The 19,936-nt window shown below is 39.7% G+C and overlaps 2 protein-coding genes across 4 annotated transcripts in view; both read right to left on the reverse strand.

Annotated features, from left to right (window-relative positions):
- Window positions 1-3,964: 3,964 nt before the first annotated feature.
- LOC146697495 (interleukin-1 beta-like) lies at window positions 3,965-6,094 on the reverse strand. 2 transcript variants are annotated; one of them, XM_085476273.1, is made up of 5 exons: window positions 6,042-6,094; window positions 5,519-5,753; window positions 5,192-5,353; window positions 4,805-4,938; window positions 3,965-4,657 (listed from the first exon to the last, which is right to left on the reverse strand). In XM_085476273.1, exons 2-5 carry the CDS (start codon window positions 5,733-5,735, stop codon window positions 4,436-4,438), a joined length of 735 nt encoding a protein of 244 aa, XP_085332399.1. In that variant the 5' UTR covers window positions 5,736-5,753; window positions 6,042-6,094; the 3' UTR covers window positions 3,965-4,435. The 2 variants fall into 2 exon arrangements, with proteins under 2 accessions (XP_085332399.1, XP_085332398.1); XM_085476272.1 differs by having other exon boundaries at window positions 5,519-5,756; window positions 6,042-6,084.
- Window positions 6,095-16,541: 10,447 nt separating this feature from the next.
- cnnm4b (cyclin and CBS domain divalent metal cation transport mediator 4b) overlaps window positions 16,542-19,936 on the reverse strand; it is a 48,710-nt gene continuing 45,315 nt past the window's right edge. For both annotated transcript variants that reach the window (XM_085476275.1, XM_085476274.1), the window contains one exon: window positions 16,542-18,736. In XM_085476275.1, the coding sequence (XP_085332401.1) occupies window positions 18,479-18,736 (258 nt within the window). In that variant the 3' untranslated portion in view covers window positions 16,542-18,478. The remainder of the gene's footprint in view (window positions 18,737-19,936) is intronic.

Below are 19,936 nucleotides of genomic sequence, written 5' to 3' on the forward strand. Positions count from 1 at the left end.
CAGTCAAAGATTATAAGCTTGTATTTTTTTCAAGCTGAGGAGACCTTGCAACATTTGTGGTTTGGATGTCCTAAACTAGTTCCTCTCTTTACATCTCCCTGTCTGGAGAGGTATTAGGCAAGGTTGTCTGTTATCTGGCATGTTGTATACTCTCCTCTCTTTACATTACCTCAACTGTTGTTGGCTGGGTATATGGACAGGTGTTGGGTGACAGAGTTTTTATTTATGGCCCTTAAAACTCTGCAGCACAGCGGAAGCAGACTTTTCTCATCAATTTTCTTACAGGCCAGGCAACAATGGTTAACTAGGAGAAATAAGATGAAAGGAATTGGGTCCTCCTACGCAAATTGCTACCTACTCATGGTGGAGGGGTTTGTGTGTCCCAGGGATCCCAGGGGCTATGTTTTGTGCCCTGGTAGGGTCTGTCATGGCAAATTGGTCCTGGGTGGGGGACGACACAAAGAGCCATTCAGAAGACCCCTATTAGAAGACCACCGAGGGAACAGTTTACCCTGCCCAGGATAGGGTTACCGGGGCTCCACTCAGGAGCCAGACCTGGGGAGGGTCCCTGAGGGTGAGCATCTGGTGGCCAAGCCCGGCCGGGCACCACCCAAAAAACGGACATGGGCCCATCTTCCTGCAGGCCCACCACCGCAGGAGGTTAGGGTTCATTGTGAGTCGGGTGGTGGCCAGGAGGTGAAGGGTGGCTGGCCTCTGCCGTAGAGATTGAGAAGAGTGAGAGAGATAGAAAGAGTGAGTGAGAAGGTCAGCCATCTGGGAGGGGCTCACAGTAGAACCGGAGCCAGCTGAGGTGGTTCAGGCATCTGATAAAGATGCCTCCTGGGCGCCTCCTGGGTGAGGTGTTCCGGGCATGTCCCACCAGCAGGAGGCCCAGGGCAGAGCCAGGACACGCTGGAGCGATTACATCTCTCGGCTGGCCTGGGACCACCTTGGTGTTTCCCCAGACAAGCTGGAGGAGGTGGCTGGAAAGAAGGAGGTCTGGGTAAACACAATTTACCTATTATAAAATGGATTTTGTTGTTGAATGGGGTTGTTAACATGTGCAGCAATAGTTTCTGTTTTTCATTGTATAACTATAACTTCTTTGTATAACTTTATTTCTATTGTACAAAATGAAACGTTCAAGTGCAAACTTCATCCAGGACAGAAACAGCCACAACTTGGGCTCTTTGCTAGCATCTGCACAGGCAGCATGCTAACACAAATATAGCCAAGAACCCAGAGTGATGTTAAAGCTGAGTAAATGCCAACCCCAGCCCAGCAGTCAGACCCTGAACTTCAACAGGTAATAAAAGCAGCTCTGTTTCTACCTGTTCAATCACTGTTGCGATTGCTTTGAGGTGTCTTTGGGCTGGTTTCCATATTTGCCTTGTGTTTTATGTTCATACGTAATGTTGGAATTTAGTCATCTTTAATACAAATATACCTCATTATTATATGTCTCACAACTACGTCATAATTACATCACACACATGTTTTATACTTACCACACAGTTAAGTATTATAGAGTAGTTTTAGAAGTAGATTGCTACACACAGACAACATTAGACATTACAGAGAAAGGCCCCAAAGAGAGAAATTTCGATTGGGAGGGCTGCCTCACTAGTGGAGGCCTATCGCATCTATCGCGTTCGGTGTGAACACACCGTTAGCCTGACACTGTTAGAGAAGACAAGGCTGTAAATTTCAGGTTAAGAAAAAGCCCCCCCCCCCCCCTTTTCTCTTCTTCTCTCTATGCAGGTCTGACTGGAGGGTAAGAGGTGGTTGCCATGGTGATGGGTGAAGCGGTGTTTCCAAATAAGGCCCAGAAAGCTGCAGAAGAAGAAGCATGAGCTGAAGCGCTGGATCACAGCCAAGTAAGAAGAACTGTGGCTTAGTATCCTGTTCATCACACATAATAAAGATTTTTTACTTAACCTTCAACTGCTTAATAAATTGAAGAAAATGCACTTTGAGCATATTTGTCTTCTCCTTCTCAAGAATGAACCCAACAGTAAACACTAATACAAAGATGTTTGTCCTCATTAGGATAGGGTTTGTGTCCATGTGTGGGATTGTAGCCCAAGGTTTATGTTGTTAACTGGTAATTATGTGAAAATGGGTTTTAAGTCATTCAAAGAAAATAGTGTAATGAGTAGTGTAACAAATTACTTTCTCTATGGAGTAATCAAGTAACATGCTGCATTACTTCAACCCCAACACTGGCAATAAGGCTTCGTTTGTTTGAAATAATTTCAATCCTTGTCAGTGGATTTCCTCATGAATAAAAATGCTACAATTATCTATAAAAATAACAAATAACAATGTTTATTTTCATAGTAATTTTCAGGCTTACAAACTGCTTCCCAGAAAGACAAAATAAAAAAACAGTCGAAGTCGGCTGTGTGTCAGGCAGTAGCTGCACCCAGAAATGCAGCGCTCAGAAGAAAAACTAGAACTAAACTTAAAAGTATGCTGAGCTCAAACAAGGTAAAAAAAAAATAATGCAGATCAAAAAGAAGGAAACCAGAATTATACATTTTCTAGGGAAACACAAAACCAAGAGGAATCCAGCTCTGAGGGAGAGCATGACAAAAGGATCAGAGGAGACTCAGACAATATATTCACACACAGGATAACAAGGGAAAAGGCAGCAGGTGGAAGTATAACTGAAACTAACCAGATAAACAGATAAAGCGACAAAAGAAGCAGAACTAAACCTAAAGCACATGAGACAAGAGATCATAAGACTGGAAATACTGAAGACTGAGACCAGGACTAAGACATATGAACTTAAGATACAGACAGAAAACAAAACAGAGAGACAAGATGAAAGGAAAAGAACTGGAATAAAAGAAGAATTAACAAAAGTGTCAGCAAAGAACAGCAATTATTTATTTTAGGAAGAGAAACCTAAAGAGGTTCTAGTAGCAACAGGAGCATTAGATTTGTGGTTGTAAACAAACTGTTAAGATTCCAACACAGAATTTAAGATCTATAACTTAGATGCAAATGGTATTAATGAAAAGTTTCAGTCTGGTTTTAAACCTCTATTCCGTGGTTTTAGTTTTACTTGACTTGACTGCTGCTTTTAACACGGTTAACCACAACATTCTTCTATCAAGATTGGAACATGATGTTGGTCTCAAAGGTACGGTTTTAACTTGGTTTAAATCCTATCTCTCAGAGAGGTCGTTCTCTGCTGCTATGGGACCTCAAGGGTCCGTGCTCGGTCCCGCTCTTTTCTCTTTGTACATGTTGCCGTTGGGATTAATTTTTTAAAAATACAACATCTCCTTTCACTGTTATGCCGATGATATCCAGATTTATTCACCTTTGAAATCTGACGTGTCTGCTTCTTTGCAACATCTGTTCAACTGTTTGCATGAAGTTAAAATTTGGTTGTCACATAATTTTCTTACATTGAACGAGAATAAGACTGAAATCGAAGTCTTTGGTAGTCACACTCCGCTAGACCAGTTAGCTGATGCCCTTGGCCCTCTCGCTAGCCATCTCTCGCTCACTGTAAGAAACCTCGGAGTGTTCCTGGATGGCTCTTTTAAACTTGAGAAACAGCTCTCCACTGTGGGAAAAAACAGCTTCTGCCAGTTGCGTCAGATATCTAAAGCAAAGCCGTTCCTTCCTTTAAAGGACCTTGAAAAGATTATCCACGCATTTATCACATCCAGATTGGACGACTGTAACTCCCTCTACTTGGGCCTCCAACACTCTTCTCTTTACCGGCTTCAGTTAATTTAAAATGCAGCTGCGCACCTCTAGTGACGCACTCCTTTATTAATTATTTTTTAAAATTCAAATTCAAATTAGGATTTGTATAGACTTGTGAAAATATATCAGTTTTGGGTTAATTATTTAAACACTTGGAGTACTAGACATTTATAAAAGCAGGTATAGTACAAGGAGAAGTTCCTCTTATTTAACAGTTATCATGTCAGAGCAGAAGTTGTGAAAATATTGATTTTTTTATTTTAGATCTTTGCAAGAAACATATTATTAGAGCTTTTTTTTTTTACACAAGGTGAACAAAAGATTTAAAACAATGTGTCAACTTTAGACAAGAGTATTACAGTACGTCATTCCATCTTAAATCTACAGCCTTCTCATTGCATGAAAATTTTATAGTACACAGTTTAAACACATAAAAAGACTGATGTGAAGTTTAAGTCTCACATATCAAATACCTTTCAATCAACTCTAAAGAAAAATAAGACATAAGATATAAAAATGGAAATAAAAATAAATACATAAATACATAAATACACACCAGATGCTCAGAGAGCACAATGATGCTACCTTGTGATGTAACTTTACATCATTAATCATTCCAATTTATGTACCTAGCACATACTTTAAGAAGGTCAAACTGGAGCGCAAATAGAGCTCCAAAATTCATCTTGGGAATCCTTAATGGGTTTTAACTCTGGCGCTGGATGTTGAAGCTTCTGTAGCGTGGGGCGGTCTCCTGACACACTTCCACCACCTGGTCGTCGTCCTGCGCTGTGCTGATGTACCAGTTGGGGCAGCGGACAGACATGAGAGTGCTGATGCTGAGCCCAGTGTCGCGTTTATAGAAGAGAAATCGCACCATGTCGCTTTCAGCGCTTATCCTTGTCAGACTGTTTTTATCCGTCACCTCCTGAGAAGAGCAAACATCCATGTCAGAGAGTTTCAGTCAACAAAATTAGGCCTGATATCAAATATTAATTCATCTACATGTGTGCAGTGTCTTATAGATTATAACAAATGGTGTGCTTTTCATGTGAGAGTCCTGAAAGAAGTTTACCTCCAGGTGGAGGGTTGGCTTGTCGTCATCCTCGTGACAAGACAGATAGAGGTTTGTGCCTTTGATGCCCAGAGCGACAGGCCTGGTCTCAGCGATGGGTGTAGGGTGCGCGTAGGTCGACATGTTCAGGTGCACTGTGGAGAGAGTGATGGATACAGGGTCATTTTAATAAATCATGGCAGCGTACGTAAGCAGGAAAATGTTAGAGGCACAATTGAATCAATTTAATAAATTCAAGCTACCTATCCTTTCTACTTTATGGCATTTTAGTTCTTTTCTACTTCATGTTTCTAACAACACGGATGATGTAAAACAGATGATTCTGCATCGAGAACGATTTTCAACTATTTTCAACTATTTAAACGTCTAAGTGTCACATGTAGTTACCTTTGCGGTCATCACTGCCTCCCTGCAGCATCACTGCATGGAGCTCCATGCTGCTTTGGACCAGAACCAAGCTCCTCTTTTGGCTGTCAGTCACAGTGCACTCAATCTCACCCCTGCTGGTGAACTGAGGTGGTGGACCTGTCCTCTCTAGTATACTCTCCTCTGGGGAGGAAAAAAAAACAGACGTTCATGGTTGAATACTGTGTTGTTATGCTGTTTTAAACCAAAGGCTTTAGTTAGATCAGAGAAAAGACATAGATAATAGTATATAATATAATAGTTCAGTGTTTTTCCACTATTTAAATGAAGTCTTGTCTGTGTGATTACCTTCCAAAAAGCTCTTCAACCTGATGGGCAGCAGGTTTTCATCCTGGAAGTCTGTGCTCAGCACTGACCCTGACGTGCTGGTCATTAACCGGTTCACGGCAATGATTAGGTGGGCTACACTCTTCATTGTCACTGGATGATGTAAAACCTTCAAGTCCAGTCCCTTGGGCATCTTGAGGCTCCATTCCTCAGCCATGTAGCTCATTTTGAAGTCCATCTCTTACTGAGTTAAGATCTGCTAAAGCCCAAAAAACAGTTTCTATTATACTCACATTCATTCACTCACACATTATCTAAATATGTCTTCTACCTTTTTATCAGTTATTTTATTTATTTTTGTTTCTTATTAAACCAAAAAAACATGACATTTTTATATAATGCATTAAAGAAATATAGACATTTGCTTCACCAATTTGTGAATTTAATCTATGAATGAAACCTTAGCAAAAAACAACTACACTCTATAAAGGATCCTCCTTATAATCTGCTCCACATTAACACTGTCAACAAATTGACAGCTTACCTGTTGAAACCTGTAGTTCAGTTCAGTGTCAGTGAGCTTTGTTAGCAGTTGTCTGACTGACCTGACTGGCAGGAGTTTTATACGCTCCCTCGTCTCCTCCTATTGGGGAATTTCTAGAGCCAAACAAGGAGTGGAGCTCCGGTGCTTTCAGTGATGAAATACTGGAATTACACTGACATGTTTGAAGGTCCCCTAGTATCTAGCAATAAATAAACTATAACTATCACTGAATTATGTTATTTATATTTTTAAGGGGAAAACAATGTTTTTCCTTTTTTGAAGTAGAGTTACATTGAACAGCCTGAAAACCCTCACATGCAATATTGAAAGTAGGAAGCTATACCGCTGAATCATAAAGCAGAATCAACAAGCAACAAAATACTGAGAACTGTACGTTTATATTTTTTTTAGTTACTACATTTGACTCCAGATTTATGACTTTAAAAACAAAATTTTTAAGGAGGTGATTTAAGCATACTGAAGGTAAATAAAGGTGTAAGATTGGCATCTGTAAACTCTTTGTTGGCCCTGTATTAAAACAGTATCAAAGGGTTGAGTAATATCAGCGTCTTAAAAGTGTAAGTCATGTGGAGTCACAGCGGGAATAACAGAAAGTACAGAAAGCCGATGAAGCGCATGGCTCGTCACATGAAACCCAACATTTACTTGTTTGAAAGTTGTTATTTTTTCTCACTTATTTGAGCACTCTGTGGGGTTTTGCTGATATTTTTTGAGGAAAGAAAATAGGAAGTGTAGTGCAACTGGTGCTATTTGTGTTAGGTATGTTACAAAGCTGATACCAAGAATTCTCAACATACAGTCAGATACAGTTTAACGTGGTTTAGTTGGGTTGTTTATTTCTCCACTTTCCTGGTGCTTCCTCTGCAGGTGAGCCAAAACCACACCCTGCTGCCACATGCTCTTAGAGCCTTTTTATTGACCGAGTGTGTCAGGCATAGTTGTCACAGTTGAAAGCTCTGAGTAATTTATCAGTGCCTGGCAGGGGAAGGGCTCCACTTAAATATACTGTTTATGATATTTACATCCTGTTGCTTCATATAAACTTTAAAAATGCTACGATCTCCAAATAAAAGTTTTCATTGTGTGACTAGTTTTGCAGCTATAATAGGCACATTTGACTCCAGATTTATGATTTTAAAAACAGAATTTTTAAGGAGATGATTTGAGCATATTGAAGGTAAATAAAGGCTATTGAAACAGTAACAAAGGGTTCAGTAATATCAGCGTTGAACAGATAATGGTTTTATGGTCCAAAGTTTGGAAGCATATAATGAGTGCTGTGAAATTCTAGCTTCATGTAGCAAATACTTTTCAAGATATAGATTTTTAAATGGTCAGCTGACCCGCTTTCAGGCTATTTTCCAGCACATTGAAATCTGGGGCAACGTGAATAACTTGAAAACAATTAAAGATAAAAGCCTGGAATTTTCACTGGTTCTTCTTACTAACAAAATGAATCGACGTGTGTGATCTGGGACAGATAACCAAAAAATAAAAATAAACAATCATACAGAGACATACAAGAACACTGTTGGAAAATCACGGTGGAAAAAAAGCAAGAAAAACAAAAACAAATCCTGACTGTGTGTCAGTACCATTAGCCAAGAAGAAGAGACTAAATTAAGCAATAAATAAATACAATTAAAGGTAGCAGTTATAGCAAATGAGCATTATGCTGCTGGTTGGCAGTTTCACTTTACTTTTTCATTTCCTTTATGATGAAATCAAAGGGAAACACACAGAGATATGACAAACTTTGGCAAACAGAGTTTGAGGATATGATCCTTGATAACCAGACATGTATCTTCCACTAAAATATATTAGATTTCATTAGAATGTTTTTTGACATAGGAAGTGAAAGGCAGTGCAGCTGACAGGTTTGCTGGTTTATATCTCGAGGATCCTGATTTTAAACCTTTTGCTCAGCTGGGGCTTTCACTCTGGAGTTTCCTCTCACAGTCCAAAGACATGCATGTTAGGTCATGTCTCACCCAGCGTGGGCTGGGATAGGCTCACTGCCATCCAATCTGCAGTTGGGTAAGGGGTTAAGGAAGGTGAATTGAAGGGGTGGGGGGTGTGAGGACATGCATGGATTTGCTGAAAACAGTTTAAATTTCACATAAAACTGTAGTTTTATCTGTTTAATAAGTGTTTTTGATCCTTTTATTACTCAACGCGTCCCACTGTCCTTTTTATCTCTGCTATGTTTAGTGTGAGTCTTCTTTATACTGTTTAGCATGTGCAGTTTGGCTGTTTCCCCACTCCACTGTAGAAGTTGTGTCTTACATCTCATCCCCACTGACTCAGTGTGTTTATAAGGTATAGTCCTGTCTTCTCTTTGGTCTTTTTCATAGAGTCCGTTTAGCTCGCTGTACTGCGCCTCAAACTTCTACCAGGTGGGTTTTTTTGGTTTGACTTATTGACCGTTTTCTGTTCTGTCTGTTTCCTCCTGTGCCCTAAAATTTCAGTTCTCTCTTCTGAAAACCACGCATCAGGACAGAAACAAACATTGTCTTCACAAACATTTGCAGGAAATGGGATGATGCAGTTCAGTTGTCTTACGTTGTTTGTGTCTTTGGCCTTTCATTTGGCTGCTGAATCAGCTTTCTTGCCTCTTTCTGCCTTCATTCTTTCTAATTTTTAAAATTTCTTTTCTTTTAAAAAATGTGTTAACAGCTGGAGTGATTATTTTGAATATATTTGTTATTTCTGATAACAGTATAAACTAAAACGTGCACACATATTTTAGAATACAGTGTTATGCGAGTATGTGAATTAATTCTAAACCAAAACCAGTCATTTATTATCCTGTGAATTAAATCCTATATTTAAAGAAAGAAAAATGTGAATGTTGTGTTATGTATAAGCCTCTACACTAATACTTAGTGGATATTACCACTGTGTGGCTGTCACTGCAGCCCATCACACACTCCCCCTCTTGTCTCACTGGGACTGCGAGAGAGACAGTCTGCAGTGCATTTATGCTTGTTGGGAATGTGGTTGATGGTGAATCGGAATTGCTGGATCGCAAGGTACCATCGCGTGATCCTTCCGTTTGTGTCCTTCATCTTCTCTATCCATTGTGGTTTGTTTCCAATACGAACTTCTGTCCCAGAAGATAATACCTAAAGGAGTCCAGGGCCCATTTTAATGGCCAGTGCCTCCTTCTCGATGGTTGAGTATCGTACTTCCCTCAGAAACAGCTTGCGGCTGATGAAGGCCACTGGATGACGTTCTCCAAGCGGTCCCTGTAACAGAACAGCTCACAAACTTCTCTCGGAGGCTTCGTCTGAAGAGTGAAATGTCTCTCAAAATCAGGGCTGTGCAAGACTGGGCTCTGTGTTTAGACTGTTCCTCCCTGTTCTATGCAAGGCCACCTGGATTGACTGGAAGACTGTTTACTTAGCCTGGCAGGGCGAAGGACACTGTCTCAGCTGAACTCTGGACATATATACACACACACACACAGAGACATATATATATACACATGCTGATGTACACTCATCCCCCCTCCCCCTCCAAACGCCTTCGACGCTTATTCCCTTCCGATGCTGACGGTGGATCAAGGAGACCAGCGCTTATGCTGCAGGCCCGGATGCACTGTCTACATTGGCTGTCTGTCACCCGTTACCCAACCCTGTTGCTTGTCATGTGTTTCTTTGGAGTATTAAGAGGGTTTTTTTGCCTATCTAATTTGGTAAAGTAAATCTTATCTTATTCAGAGATTGTCGTAGGTCCTGAAAAGCCTCCTCCATCCAGTGGATCCTATTGGGACTTCAGAAACCAGTCAGAGCTGTCAGAGCTGCCCCGGCAGAGTAATGATGGATAAACCGGTGACAGAATCCTGCCATACCCAAAAATGATCTCAGCTGTTTTCTGGTCTCTTGCAAGGGACAGGATTCTATGGCGGTGACTTTATTGACTTGAGGTTTTCTCACTCCATTTTCAATCACAAACCCAAGGTACTCAGTTTCAGCCTTGGCAATGTTACACTTAGCTGGATTTACAGGCGATGCTGCAGACTGAAGACGCGCCAATACCTTCTCCAGGTGTTGCAGGCGTTCTTCCCAGGTAGAACTGAAAATGACTATGTCATCAAAGTAGGCAGCAGCAAAATCAGACATGTCAGACAGACCAAGACCGGATATTTCAAGAAAGATGGACATTGCAGTTTGGTGAAAGTGCGAGCTGCCTTATGTGTAACTTGCCATACTGAAGGAATATAATCAATGACAGGAAAAAACTAGCTGAGCAGCTACCAAAAGGAAGAAACAAGAACTTTTCCACAAAGCCATTAAGGACACTGATGCTGCTGTTGATGGAAGTTATGCAGTTAGTGAATCAATCGCCAAAGCAGGAAAGCCATTCACCCAAGGGCAATTTCCGAAAGACTGCATGTTATTAGTTGTTGATGTTCCTGATGTCCAAAAAAAGAGGTTGTTCAACAGCATTGCTGTGTTGGTAAACACTATAAGCCTCTGTGGCAGAGTAGTTTAAAAAACATGACATTTTCAGAAATTTTTTATTTTTTTTTAAATTTTGCTATTTGATCACTAGATTGGCCCTCCAGCCACTCTAAGCTGTGAAATGTATTAAAATATAGTAAAAAGTGCAAAATCTATGCAATCCTTTACATTTTCCACAGCATTTCCAATGAGTCGGACTGGAATGTTTGCTCTGCTGATTCTGGCCCCTGGGCCTTATGTTTGACACCCTTGGTGTAGGGTATTGTTAAATTAACTCCTAGACAACATGTAAAGTATTTAGACTGCTGGTAATTTATTATCAGTGATAATTCAAACTACATAGGGCAACAGGTGTGTTTACACATGTTGTTACATTTTCCAACACAAACTCCTTTTTTGGTCACAGACTCTTCCTGAGCACACCAGATATAGCCAGTTGAGTTTGACTGCAACACAGGGTTAGATTGCATCACAGTGAAACTGCAATCATCCGGAAATCTCTCTTGGCACACTACGGCTAATGACAATACGATGAGGTTGGCCCCGTAGCTATCATTACTCCTCTCCTTTCTCCACCTTCTAATAGCAGGTCTAGGTGATGTATCAGACCTGATACTGTTTCTATTATACAAGATCACATTATTCCCTTAGGCTATTTTCACAATTAAAATCCCTGGTGTTGACACAGCCAGTAGCTTTGGAATTTTTTCGGTTTGAAATTCAATCCGCCTTCTACTTCCTTCACAACTGATTCACATCATTCCTATATAATACACCATGCTCTAGCAATAACAAATAATGGACAGTACAGACAAGTGTGTAATCCATGCTTCAGTATCAGATTCAGCTGATAATCTTTTGTATTAGACAACTTCTGAGAATCATCAACAAGGAAGGAGGAAAGAAAAAGATATAAGCAACTTCCAGTAAAATCTAGTCTACAGCCACTGTACGTAATCTACTTAAATAGTGTTCGAGGTGACACAGCTCCAACTACTTTATTAATGTATTTCAATTGTAGCAATACCAAGTAATGTTGCAAAAATGACAATATAAAATTAAAAAAATGTCCTATCAGTGTTTATGCAAATGAATCAAGTTTAAAACAAAAGAAGCTTTTCCAAAGTGACTGCATCTTCATTAGAATTGACAACATCAGACTTTAGTTGTAAGACGCTCTTGGGCTCTTTTTAATGCTCCAACAAATTTAACCTCAATTTCTTGACTTTAAGTTTTCACACAGGAATTAAAAGTAGGTTGACTCATTCATCAGCTGAAACCTTTCTTCATCGCTGCCTTTCCAAAGCCTTACCCTAAGGGAAATTTTTCTCCCACTACCGGTGCAACAGGAAACATCAGATAATCATTAAAATGAAGTGCTTGTGTACAACAGATGACTGGTGAACTACACGGAAGAGGAAAATTTCAAGCCTCAACAGGCTCACCACAAAGCAATTAGCCTCCTAGGAAACTTAAGAATACCAGAACAAAACCCGAGTGGATGATTTGACCTAACAAGGTTACGTTTAAAAGACATTAGACACCAATTCAGTATAGTTTCAGTGTAATTCTATTGGTCATTTAAAAAAAAGGGAAAATGTATGCTTTCATCAATACCGGTTAGCCACAACATTAAAAGCTCTGACCTGAAAATATCACTGATCATCTTGAAGAACAATCATTATAAAATAAATACTAATAAATGCTGGAGTATTATATGAGATTAGCAATATAGGACACTTCATTTGAGTTTCCATATATTCATGCATTTAGAAGTGGAACAACAAACAGTGTTTTTGGAGAATAAGTGACTCAGATTTTATGTTCAAGTAGCTGCACAAAAAAGGTGAGCTCTGTGTGTGTGTGTGTGCCTGTTTAGACATCTTTGTGGGGACCATAAATTGGAACGTTACTATACTTGTGGGGACCAACAGTCACTTATGAGGACAAAAGTGCCTGTCCCCACGAGCTTGAAGGCATTTTTAAACTGAAAATTTGCTTTTAGTGTCAGGGTTCCAATTATGTTATGGTCAATTAGATGTCCTCACTAAGATAGCAAAACGAGAATGTGTGTGTGTGTGCACGCACCATAGCCTGGGTGAATCAGGTGTGTATGGGTACATCCAAAGCGAACAGCATCCATCAAAGGGGAACGTTTTGGCATGTGGTGAGACGCTGAAGTGTTGCCGTTGAGAGTGACGCGGCTACAAGCAATAAACAGCGAACTGGGGAGAACCAGTTTTTTCCAGCTGAACACTTGAATAAAGTTGGGAGTGAGAGGGAACAGTAGGCCACTCTGTATAAATTAATAACCTCCTGACAGCCTGGTGTGTGTCTTTCTGTCTCATTTTGTTTCTCTACAGATTGATCACCATGGGGGCAATTGCAGGGGTGTCACACAAAAGGCTAAGAAACACAATCAAGGATTGTGTAGTTAAATGTATTTACATTGGCATAAAGTGGAGTTTCACTCATGTAAAATGATTAATTATTAAAGTAAATCTTTGTTTTTACATTTTTTTAGTTGCATTTTACTCTAACCAAAGTCTAACTTTGTTTGTGATGGAAAAGAATGATTTTTTGAGCGTTATTGTGGCTTCAACGAATGATCATTTAATTTCTTTCCAAGTCAGAAGAAAAAAACATGGTGACCAATACCACAAAGGGCTCTTTGGTTTTATTCTTCTCCTTGCGTTTCTACTCTTCCCCATTTATCACATCTACAGATGCAGATGTGATCAATCCAGACTTGTGCTTCTGAAAACTCTGAAAACTAGTTGGAATTATTGTAAAAATTATGCACCATATCCTAACCATTTAAATCCAACAATTCAAAACCAAGTGTATCATTTTTGAAATGCAGGTTTTTAAGACTTCTACATCATCCGTTTGATTTCTTCCCCCTGAAAAAATTAAATTAAAAAAATGCACAATGCATTTTAAATAATAAATGCCTGATGTAGTAAATACGATACAAATGTGAACTTCTTTATGCAATTTCAGATTTATTTATTTTTTGTATTAGATCAAAAGGTTCCAAAAATAGAATTTTCTTCCAATTGTTTCATGGTTCATGGCTAATAACTAATATTCAACATTGCTATCAATACATTTTTCAAAAAATGCCTCTCTGTGCAAAATGGGTTTAAAAACATAAACAACTGTGGGATACTGTTTGTCCGTGATTTGAACCGCGGGACAAATTGTGGCAGGATCAGCCTGATATTATTTGTATCCCGCTGTAACTTTACTGTATAAAGAGCAAACATCTCCAAAATGTCAGGAGTAGTTAGCCAAGAAGTGTTTGTGAACTAAAAATCAAGAATGTGGGATTCTGTTTATTTGGAGAGCCCAGCGCTGCTCCCGACGAAGGGAAAACCAATTCTGCAGGGGAGACCTGCCTTGACACTTGTGCAGGTGAAGCCAAAGGGAAGATAAGCTTCACCATATTTTCTTGTCTTTGGCTTAGAATGAAGTTGGTTTGGAAACATATTTGGCGATGCTTCATATCCTGCTTTGCGTTTGCGTGCGAGCCCCGTCAAAAACCTGTCAATTATGCTAGCAGTGTCCAAGTATTCATTTTCTTTTTTTTCCCCCCATACTGCGCCCCTCCTGCAATGGCTCTGCGCCCCCCCCCCCCTAGGGGGCGGGCCCTACACTTTGGGAACCTCTGAGCTAGAGGAATATGTTTTTGATTGCTGAGGCAATGTTTTGTTTTTATCAAAAACAAGAAGTAAAATCTGTGAGTCAGTGGTGAAAAATTAGATTTGCATTAAATATATTTATAGCTTTAAACAGTATAGAGGACTAAAAAGCGTAGTATTGTATGTGTCCATTATTGGGAAAAAAAATGTCAGATCAGCCCCAGAAACAAAACAAGGCAATCACAAAGCTCTGTAGAGAAATATATCTCAGGTTTATTAATAACTTTCTTCATTTTCAAAACTCATTAAGACAGAAATTATAAAACAGTATTTACACCTTGTGTCTATTTATATTTAAGTTAAAGCATGCCAGAGAGAATGAAGGACAATCAGTATTTTTTCCCAAATGCCAGTCGCTCCATTCGCTCTGTTCCCAAATTTAACTCGAGACAAAAAAAAATAAAAAAATAAAAAAAATTTATTACCACAATCACTAACAGTGTTCTGAGGTACAAAAAAAGAAAACACCCCCCCCCCCACACACACACACACACACACATTATATAGGCACTGACAAACACATTCACGTGCACCATAATAAACCCAAACCCAGAACAATTTAAAGCAGGGGTTGTGGGATGGGGGGCCACTCCAACATGAACATGGAAAAAAATACAGTCCTTTGAAATAGGAGTGTGTGTTTGCGTGTGTCTCTGTGGTGTTTAAGTAAAAAAAACAAGGAAGAAAAAGGAAAAACAGGAATGAACACACAAAAAAGTACAGTCATTAAAAAGTAGTGAAGCCAGTCACTTGATGAAGTCAGTGATAATATGATTATGAAATTTGGGTTACCAGCAGCATTGTGACACAACTGTGTGTTGTGTGCTGCTTCTGTTTTTAGACCACAAAAACCATGGACTCTTTGAATCTTTGTCACTTGCAAAATTCTTACTTTTTGCCTAAAAGACAAGAAATACAAACATTTCTTGGAAACTGAGTAAAACATGAGCACATGAAGCTAATGCAGATTCAAAAGTAGAACTAGTGTTTACTCACTGGGGCTTGTCATTAAAGCGTTGGAGAGGCTGCTGGTTTTCTTTCAATATTTGATTTAAATTGGTGTCAACTAACCTGGATAGTTGATTGATGAATAATTAAATAGATGACTTCAGTTACCATTTATTGACAATCCTTCCCATTAGCGTTATCTAGTGGCATTTTAAGTGTGAAAAAGAGATGAAAAATCTCATTCAAGCAGCACTTTTTTTCCTTCTAAATATATTTCCATGTGCTCAAATACATTCACAGCCTGCTTGAAATGCATTTCCCCAAAACTGTTTAGCTGCAATATTTGCACAGAAGATGCCAGCCAACAGCCACAGCCTCTTTATAAGCAGCATCAGTGCTGTACTTTAGTCTTTGGTAGGCAGTAACATGCAATTAAACCTGCCAAATAAATGATTCAAATATACAAGTCACACTCACAAAGCACCTGGTTTGGTGCAAAAAGTTGTAGGTTTGCCAACTGAGACATAAAATGCATCATCTAACATTGAAATGTTAGAGGATCACTTTTGTATTTGGTGAAAGAAATAAAATAATAATAATTTGTGAAACAACATTAAGTCAACTACATGTAACTACGTCAAAAATGTTTATTTTCTAAAGACACTAAAATTCTAATCATGTGTTGCACTTGCTGAAGTTTTGGAAATTTACTGACCTCTCTGGCCTTTCCCACCACTGCTGAAACTCACTTTCATTGACATCTCACTTCAACAAGATAGGAAATTCCACAATAACGGAAATGCTTTTGGTTTCAGATTTCCTCATCCAGAAAACAAGTAGTAGTAGATGTAGTAATACTAATTTCTTCAAATTTCAAAATCATTTTTGCTGCTGGGTGTTATGTTAATGCTCCCGATCTCAAAAACCGCAACAATAAAAGGAAAAATCAATTTTTTTAACACCAGCTTGTGATCATCTTTCCTTTCGCTTGCTTCGTATCATACTCCTGGTGTCCTGCATATCCCAGAAGACTTGGTCACATCTTTTAGAGCAAAGCTGGAAACTTGTTGCTTGTAAAAAAATCTTTGCTACTCAAAGATGACAGAAAAAGTAAAGGCGGTGCAACCATAAACTTTATATCATCTTCATCTTCAATGAAGTTGTGCATTTATTTTTACTGTTGACAACTGGAGGAACTGCGAGCCCAAGGACTGCCAACCTGTTTATCAAAAGACAGCCATGAGCTAATGCATTCACAATTTTACTCTAATTGGGACCTTGTTTTACTAAACAAACATCAAATTATACTAAATAAAAAACTTGCAATTCAGACTGCAAACTCAAAAGGAACCTTTTTGCTGTGGTCTTAAAGTAGATTTATTTCCTCATAAACTTTTATATAATTATATTTTCTTTGCAACCAGAGAAGTCACCCCTGCTGGCCATTAGAAAGAACACAGGATTAAGGCACTTCCACATTGGGCTTATGTTTCAAACCTAAAGGCTATGACCATCTTTTAAGTATAGCCTAATAAAAAGTACCAAAAAGTGAACATCTGTTACATGTAGTTGTTAGTGTGTAAATAAAATTCTACAACGGGTGTCTTAAAAGCAGCAGAGTATCACAAAATAAAGAAATACCCACGAAACACGGTTGTGCTCCTGTTAGAGTTCAGGGAAAGAAAAATCCACCAGAAAACAGATTTTCAGATTCTTCTTTAAGACGTTGTCTGAGCGCACAGTAAAATATAACTGGTAAAATATAACCAAAAAACACACAAACAAACAAAAAAACCGGACAGAATGTGGCTAATGTTGCATTTGGAGACACAAATACAAAAACTATGTTAGAGTGACCCCCTTTTCCTACATTAAAAACAAAAAGCAAACCCGAACATAATCACTGAATGGAAAGAAACATTTTAACATGTAAAATCTCCCAAAACGGTGAAATAAAATTGCATTTTCTCCCCTTCAAATCAACAGGAATATATACACGCATACACAGACATTAAACTCAATAAATAAACTCTCAGATTTCTTAAAGTATTTTCCAGTCAGGAGGTGATCAAGCTTCTCACTTTTGGTTTCTGCTCCCAACAAGTCAGATGATGGCCAGCTTTGGTCTCGTACACGCAAACTCACGCACAGACACAGACTACCCATCGTCTTTAGAAACAAAACAAAACAAAAAAACCCAAAAAAAAGTAGGAAAGGATTCTTTGCTCTCGAACGCCTTCGTCTCTGCAACCCATCTAGAAACTCCACGTCTGTCCTCAGAGGAACAGAATTAAAGGTGACACAGATATGGCATTTGGAGAGCAGGGCAGCCACAGTTAACGTACCCTATATATTTAATTTAACACATTCAAAATATTCATGTTGATTGTCTTGTTCACAATACAGACTGGTGGTCTATCAGCGGCAAATCTCTTAACAACTCTGGGATAAAGGCTCTGGGCTACCAGCTGTTTCTATGCAGGAAACAAGGAAGAGAAAATATATCTCTATAGATAGAAATCCACCCCATCCCCATCCTCATTTAACCACAATATCCCCCCAATAAATATCTCACTATAAATTTCTATGGTACACGTATTACTTTGTGTGAACTCCGCAGACATGCTCGGGTTGTCTTTGTCCTCTAGCTGTATGGAGGAGGGGGATGCAGGTTGCTACACATGCGGCGATGGGCTGGTTTGGGGCTTTCGACCACACTTGCTTTTACGTACATCCGGAAATGAGGAGGAGGGCGGAGTCTCCCTGAGTCTCTGATTAGGGACAGTGATTTAGAAGCAACGCACACTCTTTCTCACACACACTACACCACACACACTTAAATAATCGGTAACACCTCTGAACGAGAAATGGAGGAGCTTTCTGGTCCAGACAAACAGGTCCTTCAGATCAAGAGGCATGTGCAAACACTGACGCGATACTAGTTCCATCGATCGGTAGAGGTGTGGAGACTTTGGTATGTGTGTGTACACCGATGAGCCCAAACATTATGGCCGTAAATATCCTGTTCATCCTTTAAGCACAGTCAAAATGTTTTGGCTCATCAGTGTGTGTTTGCTCTGTGTGTGTGCGCGATTGTGTGTGTGTGTGTTTAATCTTTGCATATTTACACAGTATGAACGTGGCTTGACTCTTTGGGCCTCATCAGCTTGTGCCTGCATTCCCACTCACACAAACACGCACACTCACACACAATCCTCCCCTCCTCGGCATACAACCGGGCGTAGTAGTGCACGTGGGCCAATGTAGGAGTATGGAGGGCTGGTACCAGTGGAGGCTGTCAGATTCTGTTCTCCACCTGGCTGTGGTGGTTGCCTGTGTGTGGCGAGTTCTGCTCATTGAGGAGGAGAAGCGTCGTCTCGTCCGGGCCGTTCTCCGTAGGGGTGGAGTCTGCTCCCAGGTCCGTAATGGTGGTGTTACCGATGGTGGTGGGAGGCGTCTGATCCATACGAATAGTGTTGTGGCTGCTCTCGGGGGACTGCGGCGTGCTGTCCAGGCGAGATGCCATCAGGCCGTTCTGGTACTGAGCTCGTGTGATCTGAAAAAATGAGGGATAATGAGAATAGTTATCATTCTTAATATGTTAGCAAAGACCTGCACAGTTGTATTTCTATCAGTTACTGAGTACTTTTAAAACTGCATGCCAACAGAACTTTTCAGAACTGTATGTCCTGGAAATTTCAATTTTAAAGACCAAAGGTGTGCCTGCATTTTAAACAGAATTTCTGTCTGACTTTACGAGAAATTGGATAACGTCACTGTGATGTCTAACTGGATCAATGTAAGGATAGTGCACGTAACTGTGTGATTTGTCCAGGAAACTCTGTACTTCTTTACTGACAAAGAGGCTAAAGTGAATCATTCCCTTTGTTTGCTGCGTGTGATGAAAAGTTTTTTCCTGACGCTGCAAGGAAATGTATGTTTCTGGTCAGTCCATCTGTTAGACTTTTTCCCTATCACTATATTGATTGTGGGACATCACCACAGCACTGCCATCGTTCACCACACTTGCTGGAGTCTTCTGCAAAGAAAGCTGCACTCTCAAATCCATCTGTATCAACTGGGAATCTCTGAACTCCATTGAAATGCTGGTAAAGACCCACACAATCAGGCATTTGTGTCGGTTGCACCAGGTAATCAGAACTGAGAGGAGCATGAGAAGTAAAAGTAGTAAAAAACGACACCAAAGACACCATTCCAGCAGCTGTGATGTCACTTCTTGCATGCACATCTGTTTGTGAAGGCAATAATGGCGAGTGTAAATCAAGTGCAATGCTTCGCTGATAGGTCAAAGCCTTATTTTTATTTTAAATGCCACCTGATATAAAAATCAGAACTATTTTTAGCACTTGTTCCCAGAGCTCCTATACTTTTGAGAACTTCATAGACCCATGTCTACATATTGTAGCTGTTTACCGTCACCAGTGTCACAAATCTCCAGAAAAACTGGTAACATAAGCTCATTTCATTCACTGTATTGGTGTAGGTCCTTTAGCTTGGTCTGTTCTGCAGAGAAGAAAATATTTATGATATATTTCTTTGCAGTGATGCGAAACCAACCGTTAAAAGTGTCCACTGCGGTTACGGTCTTTGCTTCTAATATATGATTTTGATGCATTTCTTCCTCTTCAACCCCTTTTCCCGTTCAGCAAGCTTTTCACCCAGTAAGAATGATAACAATTCATAGTCTAAGGAGCTTGGAAAGAAAATCGCCTGGAATTCTTTAAGTTGCTTGAAA

This window comes from Copadichromis virginalis, linkage group LG12 (assembly GCF_057382275.1).
Source record: "Copadichromis virginalis isolate Kocher_CV1m ecotype Utaka linkage group LG12, C_Virginalis_male_GT1.1, whole genome shotgun sequence".
Taxonomy (NCBI): Eukaryota; Metazoa; Chordata; class Actinopteri; order Cichliformes; family Cichlidae; genus Copadichromis; species Copadichromis virginalis.